Raw genomic sequence first — 26,246 nt, 5'->3', positions numbered from 1 at the left:
ATAACATTTTGTCACAGCCAACAAATTGCCCTTCCACAGAATGACCTTTGGAGGTCAGGCCACCCATTGCAATATCTAAATCCAAAAGGCAATGCTATGACCAATTTGTGAACTGGCAGGCTGCCATCCAAAAGGATGGAAATGGTTGTAGGCAGCCAAAATTCTTGGCTGGTACATTTTTAATAAACATAGAAAATAAGAACAGCATTTTCCACTTGGATTGCTTAATTTGGTGCCCATACCATTGGAACATTTGCTGTTAGAATAAAGATGATGTGATATATCACTTATTTAGCGCAGGATGGATTAACTTTCACAAATGAGAAGTAGGTTATGGAGTCATCTGTAAGGAATTTTTATCCTTGTTTCTTGTGTCTGGCAGGAGATAGCTTGAGTCATTACAGCACTCTCTCCACCCCTTTTGGCCCTTTGTAAGTTTTCCCTGAAACATAAGCTCTGTCGGATTTACTGTATTGCTATGAATGGACTAAGGCAAATTGGTGTGACTTCTTTTTGGTCAATTATGTTTTATTAATACTTTTCCAAGATGGTTCAATATATCTTAATTTTTCCAAGAAAAAAGTCTCTACAGCACATGTTCAAATACTTGAGGTATGTGTTTCAAACTACAGGGAGAAACTTTTGTAAGACAATGACCCTCATAGTTGGTAGCTATGATTTTTAATCATGCCTGTTGCACTGATTGATTCAGTTACTTGAGCTCTGTTTCCCTGTCTCTACTTGCAATATGGCAACTAGGACATTTGACTGGCAAGTTTGTTTTCTCTCCAGTGCTTGGAGATCCTTGAATAAAATGTCCTCTGTAATGGTAAGCTGTAATTAGATACGTGGGTGGAAATTAGCGTTCTTCAAGTACACCATGTTTAAGGCAGAGGCATCATGCTTTCTGCTACCTGAGGCCACCTTGATCCTGTGCCATAGCTCTAGGTCACTGCTTCTATAGGGCTGTTGGTCTAAGGCTGCCAGTTAAAAAAAGAAAATAACTCGGTATTTAGCTCTGAAACCAGGAAGCTTTTTTTATTTTTTATTTTTGAGATGGAGTCTTGCTCTGTCACCTAGGCTGCAGTGCAGTGTTATGATCTGAGCTCACTACAATCTCCTTTTCCCGGGTTCAAGTGATTCTCTTGACTCAGCCTCCCCAGTAGCTGGGATTACAGGCGTGCACCACCACACTCGGCTATTTCTTTTTTTTTTGTATTTTTAGTAGAGACAGGGTTTTGCCATGTTGGCCAGGGTGGTCTGGAACTCCTGACCTCAGATGATTCCCCCGCCTCAGCCTCCCAAAGTGCTGGGATTACAGGTGTGAGCCACCGCACCCGACTGAAACCAGGAAGCTTTTTTTTTTGAGACGGAGTCTCACGCTGTTGCCCAGGCTGGAGTGCAGTGGCGCGATCTCGGCTCACTGCAAGCTCCGCCTCCTGGGTTCACGCCATTCTCCTGCCTCAGCCTCCTGAGTAGCTAGGACTACAGGCGCCCGCCACCGCGCCCAGCTAATTTTTTGTATTTTTAGTAGAGACGGGGTTTCACTGTGGTCTCGATCTCCTGACCTTGTGATCCGCCCGCCTCGGCCTCCCAAAGTGCTGGGATTACAGGCTTGAGCCACCGAGCCCGGCCCAGGAAGCTTTTTTATGGTTAAAAATGGGCTACACAGTTCTATTACAGGCAAGTCAGGCATTGACCGTGGATCACTATAACTTGTCTTTTCATTTGGAAGTGTACATTATCCCAACCTTTATAACTATCTTTTGAATGGTACCTGCATCTTAAAACAAAACACCAAAACTTTTGAACGGATTCCTGGAGTCATGGCAGGTCCTCCATTTTGGATGAGATCCTTCAGCAACAGGATCCCTGTAGCAACAATCCTTTCTCATCCTCATCTTTTATACAGAAAGTACATCCCTGTCTTCGGGACTAAAAGGGGGCTGTAATTCGTACAGTTAAAATTTTTATTATTGGATTTGTTTTTAGATTAAAAAAAAAAACCAAAAACAAAACCTCAACAACAACTATCAATTCTGGCTTCCTGGATGCCCTCCTCCCCGACTTGACTTGAAATTGCCTTGCCAGTATTTTATATCTACTTTTTAAGGGAGGTGACTTCAAGACCATTGGGAATGACGGAAGATTTAAAATTATCATTAGTTCCTCTTTCTCCCCGCCCCTGCCCGGGATTCCCTCTGCTAATGACGCTGGAAAGCGGTTCCACTGGCTGCGTTTCTCTTCTTCCACTCTTACGGCAACACACGGTTCCGCGCGCGTCTCCGGCGACTGCGTTTCCCCCAGAGTCGGCTGCGTTCGTTTGGGGATGAAGTCATCCCTATACCTAGTGTGCACATCAGCTTGTTCCATCGGCGCAGCACGCTGGGATTCCTCAGGAAGGAGCGAAGGGAACAATGATGACCATATTTTCCATTTATATGCCCCTCCTCAACTCCGCAGGAATCGCTGGGCGCAGCCGCGGCGGGGTCGGGCGGTTGGGCTGACCGGGATGCCCCCCGATTCCCTCGTCCCAGTCCTGAGACCGCAACAGGGCGGGCTGAGCACTCGCCCCGCGCGAGGCACTCGGCCGCGAGCCGACCCGGAGTATCCTGGCCCGGCCCTGTACCCAGTCAGTCACGCGTCCCAGCTCCCCACGCCGGTGCCTGCGGGTCCGGCGCCCAGGAGGTCTCGGCGCCTAGGTCTCCGCACCGCGGCCGTGGGGGAGGCCCCGGAGTTCCCCAAGCCTCTGGGGAGCGGGAGGCGACCGACAGTCAAGGACAACCCCCGGCAAGGAACCCCCCGGCGAGGAACCCCGGCCGACAGCGGACGGGACGTTTTGGGTGGGGGGGGGGGGGCCGGCCCGAATCCCAGGGGGTTGCAGGGGGCGGGGTAGGGAGGCAACAAAGAGCCTCTCTTCGTCGTCGCCGCCGCCGCCGCGCTCGCTCCCGCCCAGTCAGCTCTCCGCAGTCCGGCGGGGGCCCGGCCGCCGGCGCGGGGGAGCGCGCCCGGCCCCCCGCCTCCCCTTTCCTCCCCTCCCCTCCCCCCGCACCGCCCCCTCGCCCCCGGGGGAAGGAGGCGAGGAGGGCGGCGCCTGCGTGTTCCTCCGCCGCGCGCCCCGCCTCCTCCCGGGCTCCTCGCGGCGATCCCGACTCTCCTCCCGCGGCTGCAGCAGCTGCCGGTTGCACACGGCCTCGGCGGCGGCGCGGCGCGGCGGGCGCGGGCCTGTGGAGCGGCGGCCGGGCGCGCGGCCCCGGCGGGCACCCCTCCGAGGGCGGCCGAGGAAGCTCCGGGAGGAGGAGCAGGACCACGAGGAGGTGGGAGGCGGCGGCCGCCTGGGGACCCGCTCCGCGCCTCGTCCTCTCCGCCCCCTCCCCAGCCTTTCTCTCACCCTCTTCTCCCACACTCTGGGCCGGCGCCTCGGCTTTGTGCGAGGAGATGGTGTAGCCCCCTGGCCGCCGAAGGAGGAGCCGAACACTTGTCTCCAGTCTCCGAGCTGCTCCCCACCCCTGGAGGAGAGACCCCCTCGGCTCGGCGCCTTCAGCGTCTCCCAGCTGGTGGGGAAGCCTCTACGCCGCCGGCACCATGAGGTGAGGGGCGCGCGGGGCGGGGGCCGGGCGGGCCATTGTGCCGCGGGAGCCGCGACCCTCGTTCTCCTTGGACCCCGCCTTCCCTCTCCCGGCCCGGCGCGTCTCCCAGGTCTCCGGTCTGTTTCTCCCCCCTCCCCCTTTTGTCCCTTCCAATTTCTCTTTCTTTCTTGGAAACCTCCCCAACCCCTGTGGTTTGGGGGTCTCCCTTCATCGTTCTCTCATTTTTCCTCAAATGCTCTTCTTTCACCCAGGATTTCCCTTCCTAAATTTAATTTGCGCCTGGCTCCCTCCCCCCAGCCTTTGCAAGCGAAACCCGGGAGATGGGGAGGGGTTCGAGAATCGAAGCGTGCATGTTGCTGGGAAACAGGTATTTTTTCGTATATATGTAAAAATTTCATGCACTTTTGCCTCCGAACTCTCGTGTTTAATTAAAAAAGGAGGAAAAGTTTGAAAGGTCTGAAATCTCTGCGGGTAATAAAGTGCCTCTGGTAGGGGTAGGTAAAGGAGCTGTAAAAGGTGAAATTTCACGATGGTGGGGGAAGGGAAAGAATTGATTAGGTTCACGTGGTGGGGGCAGTAAAAGACTGGGATAAGTTGGTAGGGGTGTGTAAGCGGGGGCGGGGAACGGATTTGTTTGGAAAAGCCTTTTCTCCCCTTCCTCTGTAGCAGCCTGTGTTGCATTGCAGCAGCTGCTTTTGCCCTTTGCTCTGTAATCAGTAAAACAGGAGCTAAATTATTTTTGCGGCCCCGAAGAAGAGAATTGAATGTACTGTCGTAAAATATTTTTTTAATTGATACGTTGAAACATATGGTGTGATATTTTTCTTTATTGTTTCTCAAATTGTGTAGGAGAATAAACCATGATGTGGTGTGTCATTCATTGGAGATTTTTTTCTTCCAGCCTTTCCTAAGCCTGTTTTGTGTCCATAACCTTCTCTTTTCGGATTGGTGCAAGACTTCGTGAGAAATGGGACTTGGTAGACTGAAGGCTGATCCATTCTGCGTTATCATCCTTAAAGGCCTTCCTTTTGGGTTAAACAATTGTGGATAAAGTAAATTACTCCATTTCTCTCTCCTGGAAGAGATAGTCTTACAGTTCATTTGGATTTGAATCTCCTTTGTGTTAAAGATTAATGGTCAACCGTTGCCAAGACCTTTATAATGTAATACAATGAGATTTGAATGATATAATCTACAAATTCCTTCGCTTTGGCAAGAAAATGTCATGTCATTGGAATTCTTTCTCAATTTCGGTGGTTTCCATTTTAAACTTTGCTTTTCATTTTTTTTCTATCAAGGTTGAGCGTGTTTCCATTTGGCTTTTGTATGTATATATTTTGTGATATATCTGTGTTGAATTTTCACTTTCGCTTACTGTGAATTTGAATTTTTTTCTCTGATTCCAAGTTACCTGTATTTATGATGGCCTTAAAGAGTGAGTTTAATGTTGTGTCTCTAGGTGACTGACCCCTTTTCCCTTGATGATTTCGCACAAGTTATTTTCAAATATAAGCGATCAGTTTAAATAATAGTTATAGCATACAAACCAAAAAACAGTCTTTGTAAAATATGGCTTGAAAACTTTCAGTCATATGTTTGAGCATGACTTTTTTTACTGATGTCCTTGAAAACTCAGGAACTATAATATACATATTGTTGTATCTTGTAATATTATATGTTGTTGGTTTCTGTTTTAGAGATCTAATGCCGTAGGGATCTTACAGACCAGAAGTTATCAGTTGTTTCAAACTTTGGGTAAACTTAGCTTAACATTGAGAAATATAAAACAGTGAAAGTTTTTTTTTTTTTTTTTTTTTAAAGATATAGTCTTGCTTTGTCGCCCATGGAGTGCAGTGGTGCGATCTTGGCTCACTGCAACTTCCGCCTCCGGGTTCAAGCAATTCTCCTGCCTCAGCCTCCCAAGTAGCTGGGATTACAGGCGCGTGTCACCATGCCCGGCTGATTTTTTGTATTTTTAGTAGAGACAGGGTTTCACCTTGTTAGCCAGGATGGTCTCCATCTCTGGACCTTGTGATCCACCCGCTTCGGCCTCCCAAAGTGCTGGGATTACAGGCGTGAGCCACCGTGCCTGGCCAAAAGTGGGTTATTTTTAAATAAAAACAGGTATAGTTGTGTAATTCAAAGATTGTGAACTAAAAAAAGTTGCCGTTTTGGGTATTCAGTAAAGTTTAATCACTGTCATGTATAGATGTCAGTCTGTCACAGGTAAATTATGTCTTCACTTGAAAATTCCTTTTCTAATAAAAAGTAACTTCTGTTTTTTAAGCTCTTTTCTTGCTCTGTTCCTTGTGAAGTGTAGAGAGAGAGGAACCACACTGATGTTTTCCAGTAACGTAAATATAGAACTTGGTACACAGGTCTGAAAAGTTTAAGCAGTCTACCGTAATTCTTTATACACTAATTTTGAATAAGAGCAGGAAAGAGGGTCAGCTTTTCACTTTGGAAGGAACTGGATTATTTGGTAGGTGGTTAGGTAGTGCTTAGAATGCTTAGATACCTGTAAAAGTGAGACTGGTATGAGATAGAACGTTCTTGTGCTGCTTGCAAAAAAGTCTTTGAAATATTCTTTGGAATATTTTGGTGCTTAAGAAAGTGCTTTTCAGGTTGTATTAATATATGCTTAGTCTTCATGTTTTCAAGGCCTGTGGGACATAAATGTTAGTCTTTTAAGTTGAGTCCTTTTTGGTTATATTAAGTATTTCTGATGTTTCAAAGGCCACCTAGAAATAGGAATGCGTGAACAGGAATTTCCAATTAAGTCGGTCAGAATCTTGAACAGAGGATATGATAAATACATTATGGTATAAATATTAGTGATATCTCTCAGATGACTTTAATTTTAGGAATAGCATGCTCACTGTGTATAATGTAATCTTACACAGAAGAGAACTGAATAATAGTTTATGTTCCTGAAACAGTCATAGGCATTTTACATTAGTAAAATGCAGTATGTAGATTTACTTGTTAATAATTTGTTTAAAGATGAATATTTAAAAAATGAAAAAGCATATTACTTGTACAGGACAGTGCATAGGTTGAGACCAAAAAGCTGGTACTTTTAGTGTCCTATCTGACTGTTTAGTTCTATTCTTATTTTTCATTTATGCAATGTTTTAAAAGTGTAAGATGCTTTGTGATTGAAGTGTGTGTATGTATGTGAATGCGTGTGTATGCATGTACATTGTGTGCCTTTTAAGTGCATTTTTAAAATTAGTTGGTTCGTTACTTAAGATATATATATATTTTTTTTACTGAAAGAGGAGCTTGTCTCATCTAAAATAGTTGCATGTAGCCTAGTGGCTAAGGAGAGCTCAGAAGATTTTGTATTTACATTCTTGGATCCGTATTAAATAGTCCAGGCTTCCACTAGCTACTCTGACTTTCTCATATAAAAAGGTGTAATAGGGTTATGAGGATTTGTCCAAGCCATTTACTAACTGGGTGACCTTGAACTAATTACATTATTCCACTGATGCATTTTTAAAAAATATGTAAAAATAGAGATAATTCTTAACTGAGTAGTGAGGATCAAATGATAATAGAAGATGCTTTATATACTGGTAAACCTTAAATTTATGTTACTCCTCCAGTTTCCAGGCCTATTTCTATGTTAGACTAGTTGGGTAAAACTTCTGGGCAGTGGGCTCCACCTTGCGACCTTATTTAGCTCAAAGATGTCAAAAAGGCCACATTTTGCTTAATTATAGGTGAGGAAGCTGTTTCCTTCTTGTGTGTTTCCTTCCTTAGGGTTTTTGAAGTATCTTCATTTGTGGTAACGATAAATTTTATATACATTTTAGAGTGTGGTACAATCAAGGGTCAGAAGATCCAGGTTTTATATGCTGACCTGTTAATTGAGCAAACTGGTTTAAAAAAAAAAAAAAAGAAGATAATCTTATATTTCACAGGATTGTTTTGTGAAGTGTCAAGTGAGATATCCATGAAAGGATACAAATAGTAGTCTCTTTGTTCCCATGGGTCTTCATTTATACTCGTAGCTGTTGGATGTGTGACTTTCCCACAGAGGTTTATTTTAGGAGCAAGAGCCAAATCTTCATTTTTTGAATGTCAGTATTGTATTGTAGGAATTTACTAATTGAATAAATCTTGAATAAGGGTGTGGATTAATGGAGAAAATTCACTGAAGTTTATTCAGTATTCAAGGTGTTGGATACCTTGTTGGCCCAGTTGAATTAAGCAAAATAACTATGGAGGCACCATTTGGCTTGTATAGAAGAAATTACATACTGAATAGGTTTTGGTGAGTTATCTTACAGAAGGCTTAAAACGGGTGATTGTATAACTTGTAAAACATCTAGTCTTTATCATGAGTGTAAGAAAGATTTGAAAAAATGTGATTTCAATTTTTACCTGGTTGTCAGGGAGTAAAAGGATACTTAAACCCTACTTGTGCCAACTTAAAGTTGTCTTTTCCTCTCTTTTCTCACCCTTGTTTGAAATTGATGAATGGAATTGAATGGAAGTAAAAGTTAGAGAATATGAGCTGAGGCTGTACTTCAGTGGATACTTCTTCAGATGAGGGTTTATGAAATTATCCCGACTAGAAACAAGAAGGGGATTCCTTGTCAGACTTGGAGTATAGTCCTTGACTTGCTCCTAACATGCTCTCCCAACCCCCTTGTCCCCCACTATTCCTGTGTGTTCCAGTGCACTTTCCATGTTTTTTCCTATTGCATTTATTCTGTTGTTTTATAATTATGTGGTTTGTTTTGTCCCTCTTCCTTTTAAGTTCCTTGAAGACAGGGACTGCATTTTTATATTTATGGTACTAGCAAAATACTTGGCAAATAGTGGGTGGCCTGTGTAAGTGTTTGACTTTGACTTCGTTGTCCTTGTATAGAATCTATTCACTAACAATCCCGTTTTTGGAATACCTGTAGTGTTCTAGAAGCTATACTGGATATTGTAGGGTGTAGTGTAGTATTTGGTGGATACTAAATGTTAATAATATTTAATTAAGCAAGCAAAAACTCGCATCCTGACTGCAGGAATAGGTGTAGAATTTGGTTTTCTTTCTTTTTTAAATTTTAATTTAATTTTTATTTTGTAGAGACGAGGTCTTGCCGTGTTGACCAGGCAGGTTTTGAATTCACCTGGCCAGAATTTATTTCTTACTCTTAACATAGAGCTCAGAAGTGGCTACAAGTGTCAGGATTGTCTAAATCCTAAGCCCTTTGGAGGATACCATATTTCCTTGACTTCATGATTAAATTCTCAATTACTAAAAGGGCCATCAAATCTGTTTTTAAGTCTCATTGACCAAAGAACTTGTATTTTCGAGTTACAAGCATATGCATCTCTTATTTTTACCCCATTTAGTGCTTGCTTTGTTTTGATTCTTACCAGTGCTTCAAATACTAATCATTGGGTAGTGCATGATACTCTTGAAGTATTAGTGTGGGCTGCCATAACAAAATACCATAGGCCAGGTGGCTTAAACAACAGAAATTTATTTTTTATTTTTATTTTTATATATTTTTTGAGACAGTCTTTCTCTCTGTCGCCTGGGTGATCTCGGCTCATTGTAAGCTCTGCCTCCCGGGTTCACGCCATTCTCCTGCCTCAGCCTTCTGAGCAGCTGAGACCACAGGCATCTGCCGGCATGCCCGGCTAATTTTTTTTTTTTTTTTTGAGATGAGTCTCTCTCTGTCTCCCAGGCTGAAGTGCAATGGCGCGATCTCGGCTCACTGCAAGCTCCACCTCCTGGGTTCACGCCATTCTCCTGCCTCAGCCTCCCTAGTAGCTGGTACTACAGGCGCCCGCTGCCACGTCCGGTTAATTTTTTGTATTTTTTTAGTAGAGACGGGGTTTCACAGTGTTAGCCAGGACGGTCTCGATCTCCTGACCTTGTGATCTGCTCGCCTTGACCTCCCAAAGTGCTGGGATTACAGGCGTGAGCCACCACGCCCGGCCATTTTTTTGTACTTTTTAGTAGAGACGGGGTTTCGCTGTGTTAGCCAGGATGGTCTTGATTTCCTGACCTCGTGGGATTAGAGGCGGGAGCCACGGCGCCCGGCCTAGAAATTTATTTTATGGTTCTGGAGGCTGGAGGTCAGAGAACAGATTGCCAGTGTGGATGGGTTTTGGTGAGGGTTCTCTTCCTGGCTTGCAGAGGATATCCTCCTCTCTGTGTCCTCGCTTGGTAGGGCGGGTATGGGAATCCTGGGGTCGGGGAGATGGGGGGGAATTTCTCTTCTCCTCATTTCATAAGGCCACTAATCCTATTGAATTAGGGCCCTACCCTTATAACTTAATTTAACATTAGTTACCTCCTAAAAGCCCTTTTTCCAAATATTGAGGGTTAGGGTATTAACATATAAATTTTAGGGGAACACAGTTCATTCTATAGCAGAAGATAACTACTTTTTTTTTTTTTTTTGTCAGCGCATACAACTTTGGAAGAAAATAATTTGTTTAATGTTTAGATGAATTTTAGATAAGTTTTGTTTTAAGTAACCAGAAATTGTTTGCTAAAGAAGATAAATTGGGGGGGGGTTAATTGATTTATATAAAGTTATCTGTTAAATTTTCTAGAAATATCTTTACATTGGGAACCTTCTATTTTACAATTATTTAAGTAAGTTTTATTAACAGGCAACTTTTCCAAAGACTACTTTGGGTATGAGGCACTGTACATATATCTCAGTGTAGAGATTGAATGGTGTAGGATAAAGCGGACAGGCTTTGAAGTCAACTCTGGGTTTGACTGTAGTTTGACATTTACTAAATAATTTATTTTTGAGTGGGTTATAAACATTTTTTGGGATTGAATTTCTTATGTAAAATAGAGATACTTTGTGAATTATAGAGTTGTTGGGAAAATTAAATAAAATTCTGGCATAACACTTGGCACACAAAATGAGCTTGATAAGAGTAAATCCCCTATTTCTATGAAAGTCTGACATCTCTTAAGTTTATGTTAAGAATGTGAAAAACCATGTAAAATGGTGCAGCTGCTTTAGAAAACAGTTTGGCAGTTCCTCAAAAAGTTAAACATAGAGTTGTCATATGACCCAGCAATTCCATTCCTAGAAATGAAAACATTTGTCCACAGGAGAACCTGTACACAAATGTTTATAGTATCATTATTTGTAATAGCCAAAAAGCAGAAATAATCCAGATGTGTCTTAGTTCATGAATAGATCATCAAAATGTGGTATGTCCATACAACAGAATAATATTTGGCCATCAAAAGGAATGGAGTTCTGATACATGCCACAGCATAGATGGAAGCATTATGCTAAGTGAAAGAAGCCAGACACAAAAGGCGATATATGCCGTGATTCCATTTATATGAAATGTCCAGAATAGGCAGATCTATATAATAACACGAGAAGAATATCTCATTAAGTTGTTTCTGACATATTTATTACTTTGGATTAATATTTTAAATTGTCATCTTCATCCTTTTTAAAGAAGAGAGATTGAAGATAGAACCACTGGACATTTCTCTGTAGGGAAACAAGCAGGTGGGAGTGCTGAGGTGGAAACCTTGATAGTGGCGCCATTGAAAGGCCTGAACAAATTTTGGAGCTGTATATTCGTGCTGAGGAGACAGCCATCTCTTTGGTAGGCCTGTTGTAAGTAAGGATGACTAAGGTCACCAGTAAAATGTGATGAAGCAAATCCATCAGAATCTTCAGCAAACTTAAATCTGGGTGGTGATTTTCTGGGGTTTGTTTACAGTAGTCTCAAATACCAAAAGTTTTGTCTTTGGGGAATGAGGTAATCATGATATTTTTAAATAAACTGAGCCCTTTTCCAGTGGTAAAGGCCTTAAGGAACATCTGGTCTTGGTAAGAATACATCTGATGATATGAAATCAAATGACTACCTTTGTGCTTTAGAGGTCCCCAGTCTTCTGTCCTTTTTGGTATCTGTTATATTTGCAATTTGGCAGGAGGGGAACTTTATAAAGAACCAAGAACATAAGTAAAATAAAATGAGTGGCTCTTTAGGTCAGATCTCAAGGGAGTCCAAATTGTTCCTTTACAGTTCAGTGAAGGGATCTTTCTATGCAGGTTTAATAATTATTAAATACTGGTTATTTGAATATCTGCTTTGTTCTGCAGTCTTTCTTCTCCTCCCCCGAATTCTCATGTTAGACTGATATTGCAAGCAAAATTGTGACTGTTCAGTTTTTAACAATTTAAGAGTTATGTGTCTTGAGTTTTCATTTAAAACTTTTACTTACAGTCTACTTAATTGTGGTCTTTGCAGTATTTTTAGAAAAATAAATCAATGACTATTGTCCATATGTCTGGTATTTTTTTAAATTACGTTTTCCCTTCTATTATAAAGTAGTACAGATTTTAGAAGGCATGGGAAGTATAAAACATTTATGAAATGTTAAATCCAAGCCATCTAGAATTTTAATATTTTAATGTGTAGATTTCTAAACTTTTTGTAGTGCATTTGCAGCCATCATTGTGCGTGTGCATATGATTATATATAAAAGTAAGATACTATTTGAAAATGGACTTATACTATATTTGTATTTTGTATTCTGTAGCTGGTCCCTTTCCATATATATAATGTCTATATTTCTTTACATTTTATTATTTTTATTTTTTAAATAGGGTCTTGAACCATCACCCAGGCTGGAGTGCAGTGGTGCAATCATAGCTTACTGCAGCCTTGAACTCCTGGGCTCAAGCCATCCTCCCATCTTAGCCTCCTGAGTAGCTGAGACTACAGATGTGTGCCACCACGCACTCTAATTTTTAGTTTTTTTTTTGTAGAGACAAGGTCTTGCTATGTTGCCCAGGCTGGTCTTGAACTCCTGGCCTCAAGTCATCCTCCCATTTCAGCCTCCCAAAGCACTAGGATTACAGGCATGAGCTGCTGTGCCCAGCTAGTAATTCTTGTTCCTAACTATATAGCTACATAACTTTAAGTGACCGCATAATATTCCATTGCTTTGGATGGATGACTTTGTCTACTTAAATCTTAAAGATGGACTTTTAGATTTGTTCCATTGTTTTTATTATTATAAAAAAACACTGCTATGAACATCTTTGGTTATATGTCTTTGGGTACATATCTGATTTGGTTTTAGGATACATTCCTAGAATTAAAATCAAGAAGTAGTGCTTTTTTTTTTAAATTTTTTATTGCTCTACTTTTCTGTATCCAGTCTATCATTGTCCTACCAGGTTACCTTCACTTGCTTCTGTCCCTCTCACTGCCTCAAGTTCAGGCCACTGTTGTCTCTTACCTAAACTATTAGTGTTTCCTCATTTCCATTCATGTCCCCTATTCTCCATGCATCACTCAGAATACTCTTAAAGTGGAAATCAGATGTTGTTATTTCCCACCTAAAGCCTTCAGTGGCATCTTAGACTAAAACCCAAATTAGTCATAAAACCAAAATTATTAAGGTCTTGCATGACCTGGCTCTGCATTCCAAGTTCCCCACACAGGCCTGTGTGAGTATGCAGTAAGTATTTGAGTGAATAATAAAATGACTGAAAGGAGTTGTATCAGTTTTTGATACACAATACCAAATATGCAAGAGTAGATGAGAGTTCTGGTTATCCCACATTCTGGCCAGCTCAGGCCATTATCAGTCTTTTAATCTTTGCCAATGTGATAAGCAAAAGGTGTTATCGTTTTAATTTGTATTTCTTTGATTACTTGTAGGGTCTCTTTGTTTATTGGACATCTTTATTTTTGTGTGGATGTCTGTTCATGTGCTTTTTCTATTTTCCCAATGAGATGTTTAGTTTTTCTTCTAATGATTTATAATAATGAGGATATTAACTCTTCATAGTGCATATACATATATCGTATCTGATATCTACTGCTGTTTAACAAAGCATCTCAAATCCTAGTAAAACTATCATCCAGGCTGGATGGCAGTGGTTCAGTCATAGCTTACTGCAGCCTTGAACTCCTGGGCGCAAGTGATCCTCCCACCTCAACCTCGTGAGTAGCTGAGACTACAGATGTGCTATATGGGTTGGCTGGGCAGCTCTTCTTACCTGCACTCATTCGTGTGTTTTCATTCACTTAGGTTCATCTGGTGTGTGTGTCCCATCGCTCTGCCTCATCGCTCACTTAACAGTAGCAGCCTCTTCATGACAGCATGCCCTAGTATGAAAGCTCTTATCAAACTTCAGCTTGCATCCTGTTTGCTTATGTTTCTTTGGCCAAAACAAGTCATATGGTCAAGCCCAAAGTCAGTGGGGGAGGCGATTACACAAGGGGACAGATCAAGAGGTGTGATTCGTTGGTGGTCATAATGTAAAATTTACTATATGTATCTTCTTTTTTTTTTTTTTTTTTTTTTTGAGATGAAGTCTCGCTGTCTGTCACCCAGGCTGGAGTGTGTGCAGTCGTGCAATCACAGCTCACTGCAACCTCTGCCTCCTGGGTTCAAACAGTCCTACTACCTCAGTCTCCTGAGTAGGATTACAGGCGTGCATCACCATGCCTGGCTAATTTTTTTTGTATTTATTTTTATTTTTGAGATGGAGTCTCGCTGTGTCGCCCAGGCCGGAGTGCAGTGCTGCAGTCTTAGCTTACTGCAACCTCTGCTTCCCAGGTTCAAGTGATTCTCCTGCCTCAGCCTCCGAGTAGATGTACGAGATCACGCCCAGGTGATTTTTGTATTTTTAGTAGAGACAGGGTTTCACCATGTTGGCCAGGCTGGTCTTGAACTCCTGACCTTAAGTGATCTGCCTGCCTCGGCCTCCCAAAGTGCTGGGATTACAGGTGTGAGCCATGCCGCCCAGCTTTTTTTGTGTTTTTAGTACAGACTGGGTTTCACGTTGGCCAGGTTGGTTTCAAACTCCTGACCTCACGTGATCTGCCTGCCTCGGCCTCCCGAAGTGCTGGGATTACAAATGTGAGCCACTGCACTCAGCCTTGTATCTTCTGTAATCCCAAGTTTTCCATTCTTTTTTTCCTCCATATATTAAGATTTAAAATTTTGTCTTAAGTGTACAGCAACTCATTTGTTTCTTTTTTTTAATTAAAGATGGGGTCTTGCTGTGTTGCTCAAGTTAGTCTTCAACTCTTGGCCTAGAGTGATCTGCTTGCCTTCACCTCTGAAAGTGCTGGAATTACTGAACCACAGTGCTTGGCTTAGTTTCTAGTTTAATAGGTTTAACATGGTACCTTTAAAAACAATTCTTACATGTTTAGTAGTAAAATGCATAATTTTTTACTATATAGACATAAAAGCATATATGATATACTTTTAGCTATTTTTTTTTTTAGAAGTACATTTGTTCTCATTTTTCTTTGTCTTAATTTTATCTAAAATGTATGTACTTGTATTTGGCCGGGCGCGGTGGCTCATGCCTGTAATCCCAGCACTTTGGGAGGCTGAGGCAGGCGGATCACGAGGTCAGGAGATCAAGACCATCCTGGCCAACATGGTGAAACTCTGTCTCTACTAAAAATACAAAAAAATTAGTCAGGCGTGGTGGCCGGTGCCTATAGTCCCAGCTACTCGGGAGGCTGAGGCAGGAGAATGGTGTGAACCCGGGAGGCGGAGCTTGCAGTGAGCCCAGATGGTGCCATTGCACTCCAGCCTGGGCGACAGAGCGAGAGACTGTCTCAAAAAAAAAAAAAAAAGTATGTACTTGTATTTAAACCGTAAAGCTTATGTTTTTAAAAAATGTTTTTCCTTTGCTAATTAACTTAATTTCATTGTTGGCATTTATATTCTTCAGTTTTCTTAGAGTTTAAAAAAATGTAATAGCTAACTGTTATTGAGTGCTTACTGTTTGAAACCTTTATGTATTAACTCATTTAACACTGATGGAACTGTTGTCTCCATTTTATAGATGAGGAAATCGAGCCACAGAGAGTTAAGTGACTTGCCCAGGGTCACCCAGTTAGTAGACAGTGGAACTGGGATTCCATCTCAGGCAGTCTGGTTCCAGAGCCCATGGTTTTTAACCAGTAAGCTCTTTTTAACCACATAACTCTTTGTAATGGTTAACTTTTGAACTGAAGCATATATTTGAATTTTCCAAATGTTAATGTGTGAGTAATTTATTTCTCCTTGTGATTTCATTGTTTAGGGGGTCTTTATTCTCTGAAAATAATTGGCATAAGAACAAGATCTTGTAGGATGAATTGACCTAGAACATTTCAGAGATAATAGTACATAGTTGGGGTGGGGAGAAAAGCCTTTATTTGGGTTTAATCTTGAAAAATGAAACAAAATTATGAAAACATTCATGTTACGGTTGCAATTATGTGTTAAATTCTTAAAATGAAAGAAGAATGGATCAAGTGTTGGTTGCTTAAAAAGTTTTACATAATTTTTCTGAGAAAATTGCAAGATCACGTGAAACCATCCATGTTATGATGGACTTTTGCAGTATGATCATAAAGACAGTCCTTTTTGCCAAAATATTCAAGGGCTTCATTAGTTTTCCTGACTTTACTTTGATTTTCAGATTTTCTTTTGACCTCTTGGTAATCTCATCTTTGTTAGTTCTCCAGTTATTAACTACAATCTGTTAAAATGCTTTCAGCTGCAAGTAACTGTTTATGACTTAAAGTGCTTAAATATTGAGAAAATTTATCTCATATAATTGAGGTCCAGAGGCAGGGTAGGCTCCACACATACTACAGTCAGTGGGTCACTGATGTCTTTGAGGACACAGGTACATTTTGCCATCTTTGGTATTCACTCATCTTTATATTGGTAACAAGTAGACCATAGGGCTTCCAGGATTCAAATTCAGACCCAGTAATTCTTGGAGGAAGTAGGACCATCCTTCTTGTGTGTCTTTTAGTCCTGCCATAGTCCATTTTATGCTGCTATAACAGATAATCACAGACTGGGTAATTTATGAAGGAAAGAGATTTATGTGGTTCACAGTTCTGGAGGCTGAGAAGTCCAAGATCAAGGGGCTGCATCTGGTGAGGGCCTTCTTGCTGTCTCATAACATGGTGGAAGGCGTCACACAGTGAGATGGTATATGCTCAAAACAGAAGAAAAGGGTTGAATTCCTGTGGTAACTAACCCACTCCCATCATAATGGTATTAATCGATTGATGGGTGTGGATGCCCATGGCTGAATCATTTCTTAGTACTGTTACAGTTAAATTTCAACATGAGTTTCAAGATTCAAACCATAGCAACTCTAAGGTATCATTTATATACAGCTAAATGCATAAATCATGTATACATATAGCTTGGTACATTCTTACTATGTATACATACCTGTGTAGCCACCAACCAGGTCTGGATACAGAAGACACTTAGGCCATTAAGTTCCCTAATGCCCCTTCCCAGTCAGTATCTTTCCAAATACTCATTTTTTTCAGTTGCTTTGTAAAGAGTTTTCATCATTTTCAGTGACTTCATAAAGGCCTACATATTTTGGAATGTTTGCAGTTTCACTTTGTAGATGATATGCATTGTGTTGCTTTGTAATTGAAATAACCTGTCAGTCATTGAGAGCCTGACAGGGCAAAGGTGAAATGGCCTGACATAGAGGCTAATGCTGCTTTGGGAGGGATGTTTAATGGGGACTGATATTATAAATGTTTAGTTCATTAGTGGATATTTTTGTGTTAAGACTGCTTTTGCTTCCCTGGCAACTTCTGTGAATCTGATAATGAACTTTCATTGTAAGACCCTTGTACCTATTTTGTTCTGTATTACATTTTTACATATATGTTGTTCTAGATTCTCTAATTTATTGCATTGGTCTATTACTCCCATGCAGTCTGTTAGCTGTGAGCTGTTAGATCTTTATGAAATTTAGATTTGATCAGCTCAACCTTGAGTCTGAACTACTTCAGTGCCTTCCCATTGCTCTTGGAATTAAGACCAAGCTCCACCAGGCTCCTCCTCATTGTGGCTTAAGTCCTGCATGATTTTCCTTTCTCAGTGATTCCGAAGTAAGTAAAATGACTCAATAAGAAAAATCCTCAACAATAACTTACAAAAAAGTAAAAGTGTGCATAGGTATGACCCATTGCCTTAGGCTTACAGTTTAGTGGGGGAGGAGGCATTAATTTTCAAGAGCTGGCAGAGCACAGTGTCTAATGCCCATAATCCCAGCAGTCTGGGAGGCCGAGGTGGGTGGATCAGTTGAGCCCAAGAGTTCAAGACCAGCTTAGGCAACATGGCAAAACCCTATCTCTACGAAAAATAGTATTAGCTGGGTGTGGTGGCACACACCTGTAGTCCCAGCTACGCAGGAGGTTGAGGTAGGAGAATCACTTGAGCCCGGAAGGTTGAGGCAGTTTTTTTTCCAAGGTTTTTGCATTTTGGGGTTAGTCAAGTTGAATAGAATCAGCATTGACTTCAAAGCCATTCTGCTATTTACTGGCTGTGAGACCTTGACTTTCCCAAACCTTAATTTCTTTTTCTGTAAAATGGAATTAATAATTCATTGCCTTGTTTTAAGATTTGCCATAATGTAGTTAGAGGTTTTATGGATTGGGCATATTCTATTTATTGTTTTCTTTGTGTTGTACCATGAGATTAAAACAAAAAATAAAGTTCAAGCTTCTGAATGTTGTTTTGCCTTTTTTCTTTCTTGCTTGCTTGCTTTTTCTTGTTTTGAGACAGGGCCTCACTTTGTTACACAGGCTGGAATGCAGTGGCGCGATCATAGCTCACTGCAACCTGTAACTCCTGGGCTCAAGCCATCCTTGCATCTCGGCTTCCTGAGGAGCTGGGACTATAGGCACCTGCTACCACACCCAGTGTGCCTTTTTTAACTTTTAATATGAAAGTTTCTGTTTTTTAGGCACTCTGAAAGCAAATGGCCAGTTAAATTCTTAGAGTTCCTGTATTTTAAAATGATGTTTATAATTTAAGATGAGTATTTAAATTAAAAACCAGCACCCAGACATGGAATGGTTATTTGCATTACTTAGAACAAGTTCTTCCCCTAGATCTGTCACCCTCCCTTCCCTTCATAATGTGTGGTTCCCGTGTGGTCAGCCATCCTATTTAAACTTTCCTCTGAAAAAAAGGCCATGCACGGTGACTCATGTCTGTAATCCCAGCACTTTGGGAGGCTGAGGTGGGTGGATCATTTGAGGCCAGGAGTTCTAGACCAGCCTGGCTAACTGGTGAAACCCCGTCTCTACTAAAAATACAAAAATTAGCTGGGCGTGATGGCGCATGTCTATAATCCCAGCTACTCGGGAGGCTGAGGCATGAGAATAGTTAGAACCCGGGAGACAGAGGTTGCAGAGACCGCACCACTTCACTCCGGCCTGGGTGACAGAATGAGATCTTGTTTCACAACAAAACTACAACAACAACAGAAAACAAAAAACAACAATTTACTGAAAAAACCTTCCCCTGCACCCTGGGGCACATGGAAGAGATGTCTTAACCTGGCCTTCAGGGCCCTCGAAAAACAGTTCAGTGGTGCCTTTCAGAACTCCCTATGTGAATTCACTTCCTAACGGTCGTTTATTGTTTTCCAAAGGTACCAGTGAAGTCTTGGTTTCATTACTTTTATTCTCTCTGTCTTCTGGAAAGCTGCCTTCTCTGTGCTCACCTCAATCTCATTCTTGCTTTAGTTTCCTCTTCTGGTTTGTCTTTAGTGATTGTTACAGGCTGAGTCTCTCTCTTTTCATAGTTTCTGTTGACTAGCTCTTTTCATATGTCATACATACATTTTTCCCTTAAAAAAATGGAGCAAGAGCTCATGACACATTTCTCTGAACACTTTATATCATGCTGGGTTCATTGAGATACTTTTAATAACCTTTTTGAACAAATTAAAAAACTAAACTCATGACTATTGATTGTTTTAGGCCTTCTCATTTTGTTCTTTTTTTTTTTTTTGAGATGGAGTCTCGCTCTGTCGCCCAGGCTGGAGTGCAGTGGCACAATCTCGGCTAACTGCAAGCTCCGCCTCCCAGGTTCATGCCATTCTTCTGCCTCAGCCTCCTGAGTAGCTGGGACTACAGGCGCCCGCCACCATGCCTGGCTAATTTTTTTTGTATTTTTAGTAGAGACAGGGTTTCACCGTGTTAGCCAGGATGATCTCCATCTCCTGACTTCGTGATCCACCCGTCTCGGCCTCCCAAAGTGCTGCGATTACAGGCGTGAGCCACTGCGCCCGGCCTGTTCTTTATTTCTTGTAGAGATGAGAGTCTTGCTTTGTTGCCCAGGTTGGTCTCAAATTCCTGACTTCTAGTGATCCTCCCACCTCAGTCTTCCAAAGTGCTGGAATTATGGCTGTGAGCCACTGAACCCTCATTTTATTCTTTAGCTAAATCATCTGATTTTTAATAAAGGTATTGGGACAGTCCTTTAAACAATTTTATATTGTACATAGTATGTTTTGGTAAGTGACAAAGTGAAGATGTCATGGTATAACATTTTAACAAAAATTTTTAATATGCACTTGAAAATGTAAAGACAAGACATCAAATATATTTGGTTTTATTTTTCCTGCCTGGAAATGTTATACAAAATAAGAATCTTGTCACCCAATCAGCAATTGTTTCCCTTTAGCATATTGACTGTTAGTTTTTTCTGAGTCTGTAAAAAGTTACTAAAATTAAAAACTAATATAGTAAGGGCTTTATAAAAACTTTATAAGTACATAAATTTATGCAGATCTTGGGTACACTTCCGAGGTAGCAGTTTATTTTTGTGACCTCCACATCTACTCTTCCCCTGTTTCCATAAATGCTCCCATCATTATCAGCCAGGGTTCTCCAGAGAAACAGAACCAGTATTTGTTTATTTAAAGGAATTGGCTTACATGATTATGGGAGCCTGAAATTTGTAAGGCCAACAGGTAGGCTGGAAACTCAGGCAAGATAAATGACGTTGCATCTTGAGTCTGAAATTTGCAGAGCAGGTCAGTAACTGGAAACTGAAACAGGAGAATTTCTGTGTTTTGAGGCAGAATTGCTTTCTCTGGCTTGAGTTTGCTGGCAGTCTTTGGCATTCCTGGGCTTGTAGGTCCATCACTTCAGTCTCATGCTTCTACAGTCACATGGCTGTCTTTTCCGTGTCTGTCTTCAGTTGATGTTTTCCTCCTCTTATAAAGGCACCAGCCATATTGGATTAAGAGGTCCACTCTACTCTGGTATGACCTCATCTTAACTAATTACACAAAGACCCTGCTTGTAAATGAGGTCACATTGTGATGTACTGAGGTTTAGGACTTCAACATCAACCTCTTGTCTGAGTTTCCTCTTTGGGTATGGACCACAATGATCTCATTCATCTCTCTCATTAGTCAGATGAACTAATTGTCTCAGATGACAGATACAGAGGGAGACATGCATGCACACATTAAAAATCTATGCAAAGATTCCACAGTAAAGCAGCTAGAGCTAATGAACAAATTCAGCAAAGTGGAAGGGTACAAAATTGTTACACAAAAATCAGTTATTTCTATACACCTGCAATGAACAATTGAAAAAAAACAATTTCAGGCTTGTGTCTGTAATTCCCAGCACTTTGGGAGGCTATGATGGGAGGATCACTTGAGGCCAGGAATTTGAGACCAGCCTGGGCAACATAGACTGTCTCTTTAAAAATAAGTTTTATATAAAAACAATTTCATTTACAGTAGCATCTAAAGAAATAAACACCTAGGAATAAATTTAACCAAGAAAGTAAAAGACTTGTGCACCGAAACTATAAAATATTACTGAAAGAAATACGTCAATAAATGAAAAGACTTTGTCTTCATGAATTTAAAGACTTGATATTGTTAAGGTGACAGTACTACCCAAATTGATATGCAGACACAATGTAATCCCTATCAAAATCCCAATGGCGTTTTTTTGCAAAAATAATTCATACAGAATTTCAAGGGACCCCGAATAGCCAAAATAATTTTGAGAAAGAACAAAGTTGGAGGAGACACTTCCCGATTTCAAAACTTAACTTTGTAGTTAACAGTAATCAAAACAGGTAAAGGTATAGTAAGGACAGATCTATAGACCAGTGAATAGAATAACCCAATAAACCCTCACATTCGATAGATTTTTGATGACTGTGACAAGAACTTTCTCCGGGGAGAAAGGATAATCTTTTCAAATGATGCTAGGGAAATTATATTCCCAGGTCTTTTCAAAGAGAGTTTGGTGTTTTTCCTAAAACATCAGTGCCTACTTTCACAGTTTCTCAACCTCAACACTATTGATGTTTGGGGCCAGATAATTCCCTGTTACAGGGTTGTACTGTGAATTGTGGGATGTTTAGCAGTATCCCTAGTTTGTACCCACCATATACCAGTAGCACACACCCCTTAACCTTTCTCCCCCGAGAAGAGACAACCAGAATGTCTCTACACACTGCCAAATGTTTATGAGGGCTAAAATCACTCTTGGAGAACCTCTTTAAATTCTGTAAAATGTCAGCAACTACTATATGTTACACATTTAAAAAATATGTTCAACATATTTTAAACTCTTAAATGCTTTATGTTTAAGTGAAATGAGGGGACATTCATGCCGTTTCTTACTTTCATTACAAAATGGACATACCTGTTTGGTTGCCTCAACTTTAATAGGCTGTCTTAGTACCCCAGCCACAATTATAAGCAGTTTCAAGTTTGTATCCTAAAAATCAGTTTGTATCCTAAAAATCATAAGCTCATTTATAAATTGGAACTGCCTGAAGAAAAAAAATCAGCTTTTGAATTTTAACGTAAGTGAAATGGAAAAAATAAAACACTTTCAAAGAAGTTTAGGTACTTCATTGTTAATTTATTGCAAATACTTAAACTTATTTTTAAAGATTAGCTTTTGAGTTCCAAAGACCTGATATTAAATGTCCTTACTGATCCAGAGGCCTGATAGCTGAATATCCAAAACATGCCTGCCACAGGGTATAAGTCCTTCGCCACAGGCCAGAGCATCTCTGAGGCTAACCTTTGGATAATGTTTGTTCACCTCTGGTGCAAATTAAGTGGTCTAACCAATTACATATGATAACTTTGATAAGTAATATTAATAGGTATTATTTGTTGAATATTTAAAGATAGGCCAGGCAACTTCACATAGATAATTTCATTCAATGGATTCAAATAAGCCACGAGATTCATGTCTTCATTGCTGTTTTACAGTGTAGGAAACCAAGGCTTAGTGTACTTAACTGACTTGGCTGAAGTCATACAGTAGATAAATGACAGCTGAAATTCAGATCTAAGTCCTGCATAACTCCAAAGCCCTTGCTCTTAATACTTTCTATAGCCTATTATTTTACCTTTCAATGCTGTTTCTCAGATTTCATTTTTCATCTTTAAGATTACATCCAATGCTGTCTCAAGTCTCATGTTGGAGTTTGTGTTGGAAGCAGTAGAAAATATGGCAGTTGGGCTGGGTTGTTTAAGACTTTTGAGTGATAGTTGGCCGGGTGCGGTGGCTCGCGCCTGTAATCCCAGCACTTTGGGAGGCCGAGGCGGGCGGATCACGAGGTCAGGAGATCAAGACCATCCTGGCTAACACGGTGAAACCCCGTCTCTACTAAAAATACATGAAAAAAAAAAATTAGCTCAGCATGGTGGCGGGTACCTGTAGTCCCAGCTACTCGGGAGACTGAGGCAGGAGAATGGCGTGAACCCGAGAGGCGGAGCTTGCAGTGAGCCGAGATTGCGCCACAGCACTCCAGCCTGGGCGCTGGGTGACAGAGAGAGACTCTGTCTAAAAAAAGACTTTGAATGACAGTTTAAGGAACAAAACTAACATGCCACGTACTTCCTGTTCATTATGTCTTCCAGTCCGTAAGCCACCATGCAGGGAACATTTCATTAATGCCAAACCTGCATGGGTAGTAAGTAGTGGCACCGAGACCTGAACCCACCTTTGTCTCATTTCCAAGCTTATATGCTTCTTACCCTAAGTGTTTTATTCAAAATAATTTGAACTTTTCCAGTGGATTAATGACTTCCAGTTTGTGAGCGCTGGGGGCATCTGCGCCATTCCTTTAAAGAATAGTTGAACCCCTAGGTATAGCAAGATTTGTCTGTAATCCAAAGATGCCAGCCATTGTATTTCAAGTATATGTGCTTTTCTGATAATGTTCTGATTCATTTAAAATCTTGCAAATTTAATGTGCTTTTAAAACATTTTTTCAGTCAACATACGCAGTATTAAAAGTAGAACAATTATTCATGAAGTTAAAGGGTCTTTTCATCTTTGGAAATGTTGAGAACTACTTTTTTTTTTTTGAAACGGAGTCTTGCTCTGTCACCCAGGTTGGAGTGCAGTGGCGCAATCTCGGCCCTCTGCTGCCTCTGCCTCTTGGGTTCAAGCGATTCTCCTGCCTCAATCTCCCGAGTAGCTGGGATTATAGATGCCCGCCACCACGCCCAACTAATTTTTGTATTTTCAGTAGAGATGGGGTTTCTCCACTTGGCCAGGCTGGTCTTGAATTCCTGACCTCAGGTGATCTGTCCACTTCGGCCTCCCAAAGTGCTGGGATTACAGGTGTGAGCCACTCACTGCACCCAGCTGAGAACCACTGTTTTACATAGATTTTTTCTATATTTAATCTGTCTCTTGATTGGCAGCCATTTAACATTCTCAAAATAGAGGAGGAAACTCTAAACAATGAAAGTATTTAAAGCTACGGCAAGAATAAATGCAATCTTGTTTTTTGTTGTCTAGGTGAAGTAGAATTTTGGGGAAAAAACACAACTTTTTGTCGATTGTTACTGGTTACGTACAAAGGCAATCCATAAAAATAGTACAAACAAATTATGAGTAGGAGAAGAACTTAAACTGTTAGGATATTATAGTCCTTTTTTATAAATTATAATTTTTAGAAAATAAACTGAAAAGGTCAAATGATGTCTTTAAAATTATGAAACTAAATCTGTGGGTATGGTGTTACCTAGGATTAAAAAAACAAAACTGCTAACTCTTGCAGATGATGCTTTCAAAAGAAATGTAGTCCAAAAATGAGCATTGGCACTTTTTGCTGGTACATGGAGAAACTTTCAGAGTGAAGGCATATTAGTACTTTCAAGTTGTAAATAGGCTGGAATTTGGGCTTGTAATTTTATAGTTTTAGAATTTATATCATTAGACTTTTAATATTGGTAGTAGTTTATGCAAATTTTTTTTTTTTTTTTTTTTTTTGAGAGACGGCGTCTTGCTCTGTCACCCAGATTGGAGTGTAGTGGTACAATCTCGACTCACTGCAACCTCCGTCTCCCGAGTTCAAGTGATTCTCCTGCCTCAGCTTCCCAAGTAGCTGGGACTACAGGCGTGTGCCACTACGCCCAGCTACTTTTTTTTTTTTTTTTTTTTTAGTAGAGACAGAGTTTCACTATGTGTTGTTGGTCAGGCTGGTCTCAAACTCCTGACCTCAGGTGATCCACAAGCCTCCCAAAGTGCTGGGATTACAGGCATGAGCCACAGTGCCTGGCCCTTATACAAATTTGTTTTGAATACTTCTCAGCCTTGATGGGGTTAATTGTGGCTTGGCAAATCAAGAAAAGGAGTTCTGTGCTGTTTTCAGACTGCAGAATCTTGTTGCTATGCAACAAAAATTGTCAGTCAGTATAGGGTATAGTAAATTGGTATTCTCTGTCCCTTTTCACCACATGCTCATTTTGTAATCTGAGAGAAGTGGTTTGGGGCTAGTTTGCAAGGTTTTATTTTAAAACAAGCACTTAAAAATTTTTGTTGCTATTTGTAATTGGTTATATTTAAGGTCTGTGAAGCCTCTCTGTACTTATTAGAAGATACAATAAAATGCTAGTGTTCAAAGGGTTTGTAGATCTGTTTCCAAGTTGTTTCAGGTTAGAGCAATGTATTTTTGTTTTGTTACTGTAACAGGGGTAATATTGCCAACTTCCAAAGAGTAAATTTTAGCTTCAGAATTCAAGTTGTGTAATTTGAACATCAGAAGTTTGTTGTAAGCACATCATATTCTTTTTAAATTTAGTTTTGAAAAACAACCCAAAAAAACCCTTTTATTGATAAAATTTTTTAAATACGAGCCCTAAACTTGTATGGAGTCTCATGTATGATAATTTATTTTCTGCCAGGAGAAATTAAAATGCCTTTATAGCAAATGGGTGATGGCTAATAGCCTTTTAAAAATTGCGATAAAATATATATAACACAAAATTTACCGTTTTAACCATTTCGAGTGTTTCACATAGTTGTGCAAACATCACCTCTTCATCTCCTGGAACAACCTTTTGCATCCCATTTAGTAACTTAGTCCAGGCTGTCTTCTAAATCCTTTAATTCATTTAATCTTCATAAGAGCCCTGTATGATAAGTACTTTTGTTCCAAATGAGAAAAGTGAGGCCCAAAAAGGAACACAAAAGTAGTAATTAGTGGAGCCGGAATTCAGTCACCAACAGTCCAACTCTTCTGTGCTCTCAACTATTATGCTATGTTACCCTCTTTTGGAATTACTTTCTTTTTTGTTTAGTGGTAAGATCTTTGATTTAAAAAAAAAATACTTTCTGTAGCTTTTCCAAGTAAAGTTAATGCAGTTTAACAGCATTTTGGACTGTTAATGAATTTAGTTTGGCTATAAATCCCTGCAATCTTCTAGACTTTTTTTCTAAATACTTCAAAAGGATGCAGTTTATGTTATTATATATTATGTTATTTGTATATGAAATTATACATATGGTTAATTATATAGAAAGGATATACTTTCCTTTTTCACTTTGTTTCTG

The 26,246-nt window shown here is 40.5% G+C and overlaps 1 protein-coding gene across 5 annotated transcripts in view; it reads left to right on the top strand.

Annotated features, from left to right (window-relative positions):
• Positions 1 to 3,456: 3,456 nt before the first annotated feature.
• Positions 3,457 to 26,246, top strand: part of LOC105478386 (ENAH actin regulator) — a 155,376-nt gene continuing 132,586 nt past the window's right edge. The window contains exon 1 of one of the 5 annotated variants that reach the window (XM_071081313.1): positions 3,457 to 3,590. In XM_071081313.1, coding sequence (XP_070937414.1) covers positions 3,586 to 3,590 — 5 coding nt within the window. In that variant the 5' untranslated portion in view covers positions 3,457 to 3,585. The other 4 variants (XM_071081282.1, XM_071081277.1, XM_071081304.1 and 1 more) reach the window with 4 other exon arrangements.

Source organism: Macaca nemestrina, chromosome 1, assembly GCF_043159975.1.
Source record: "Macaca nemestrina isolate mMacNem1 chromosome 1, mMacNem.hap1, whole genome shotgun sequence".
Classification (NCBI taxonomy): Eukaryota; Metazoa; Chordata; class Mammalia; order Primates; family Cercopithecidae; genus Macaca; species Macaca nemestrina.
Note: the sequence above shows the minus strand (reverse complement) of the source record. Positions and strands in the feature narration are given on the sequence as shown.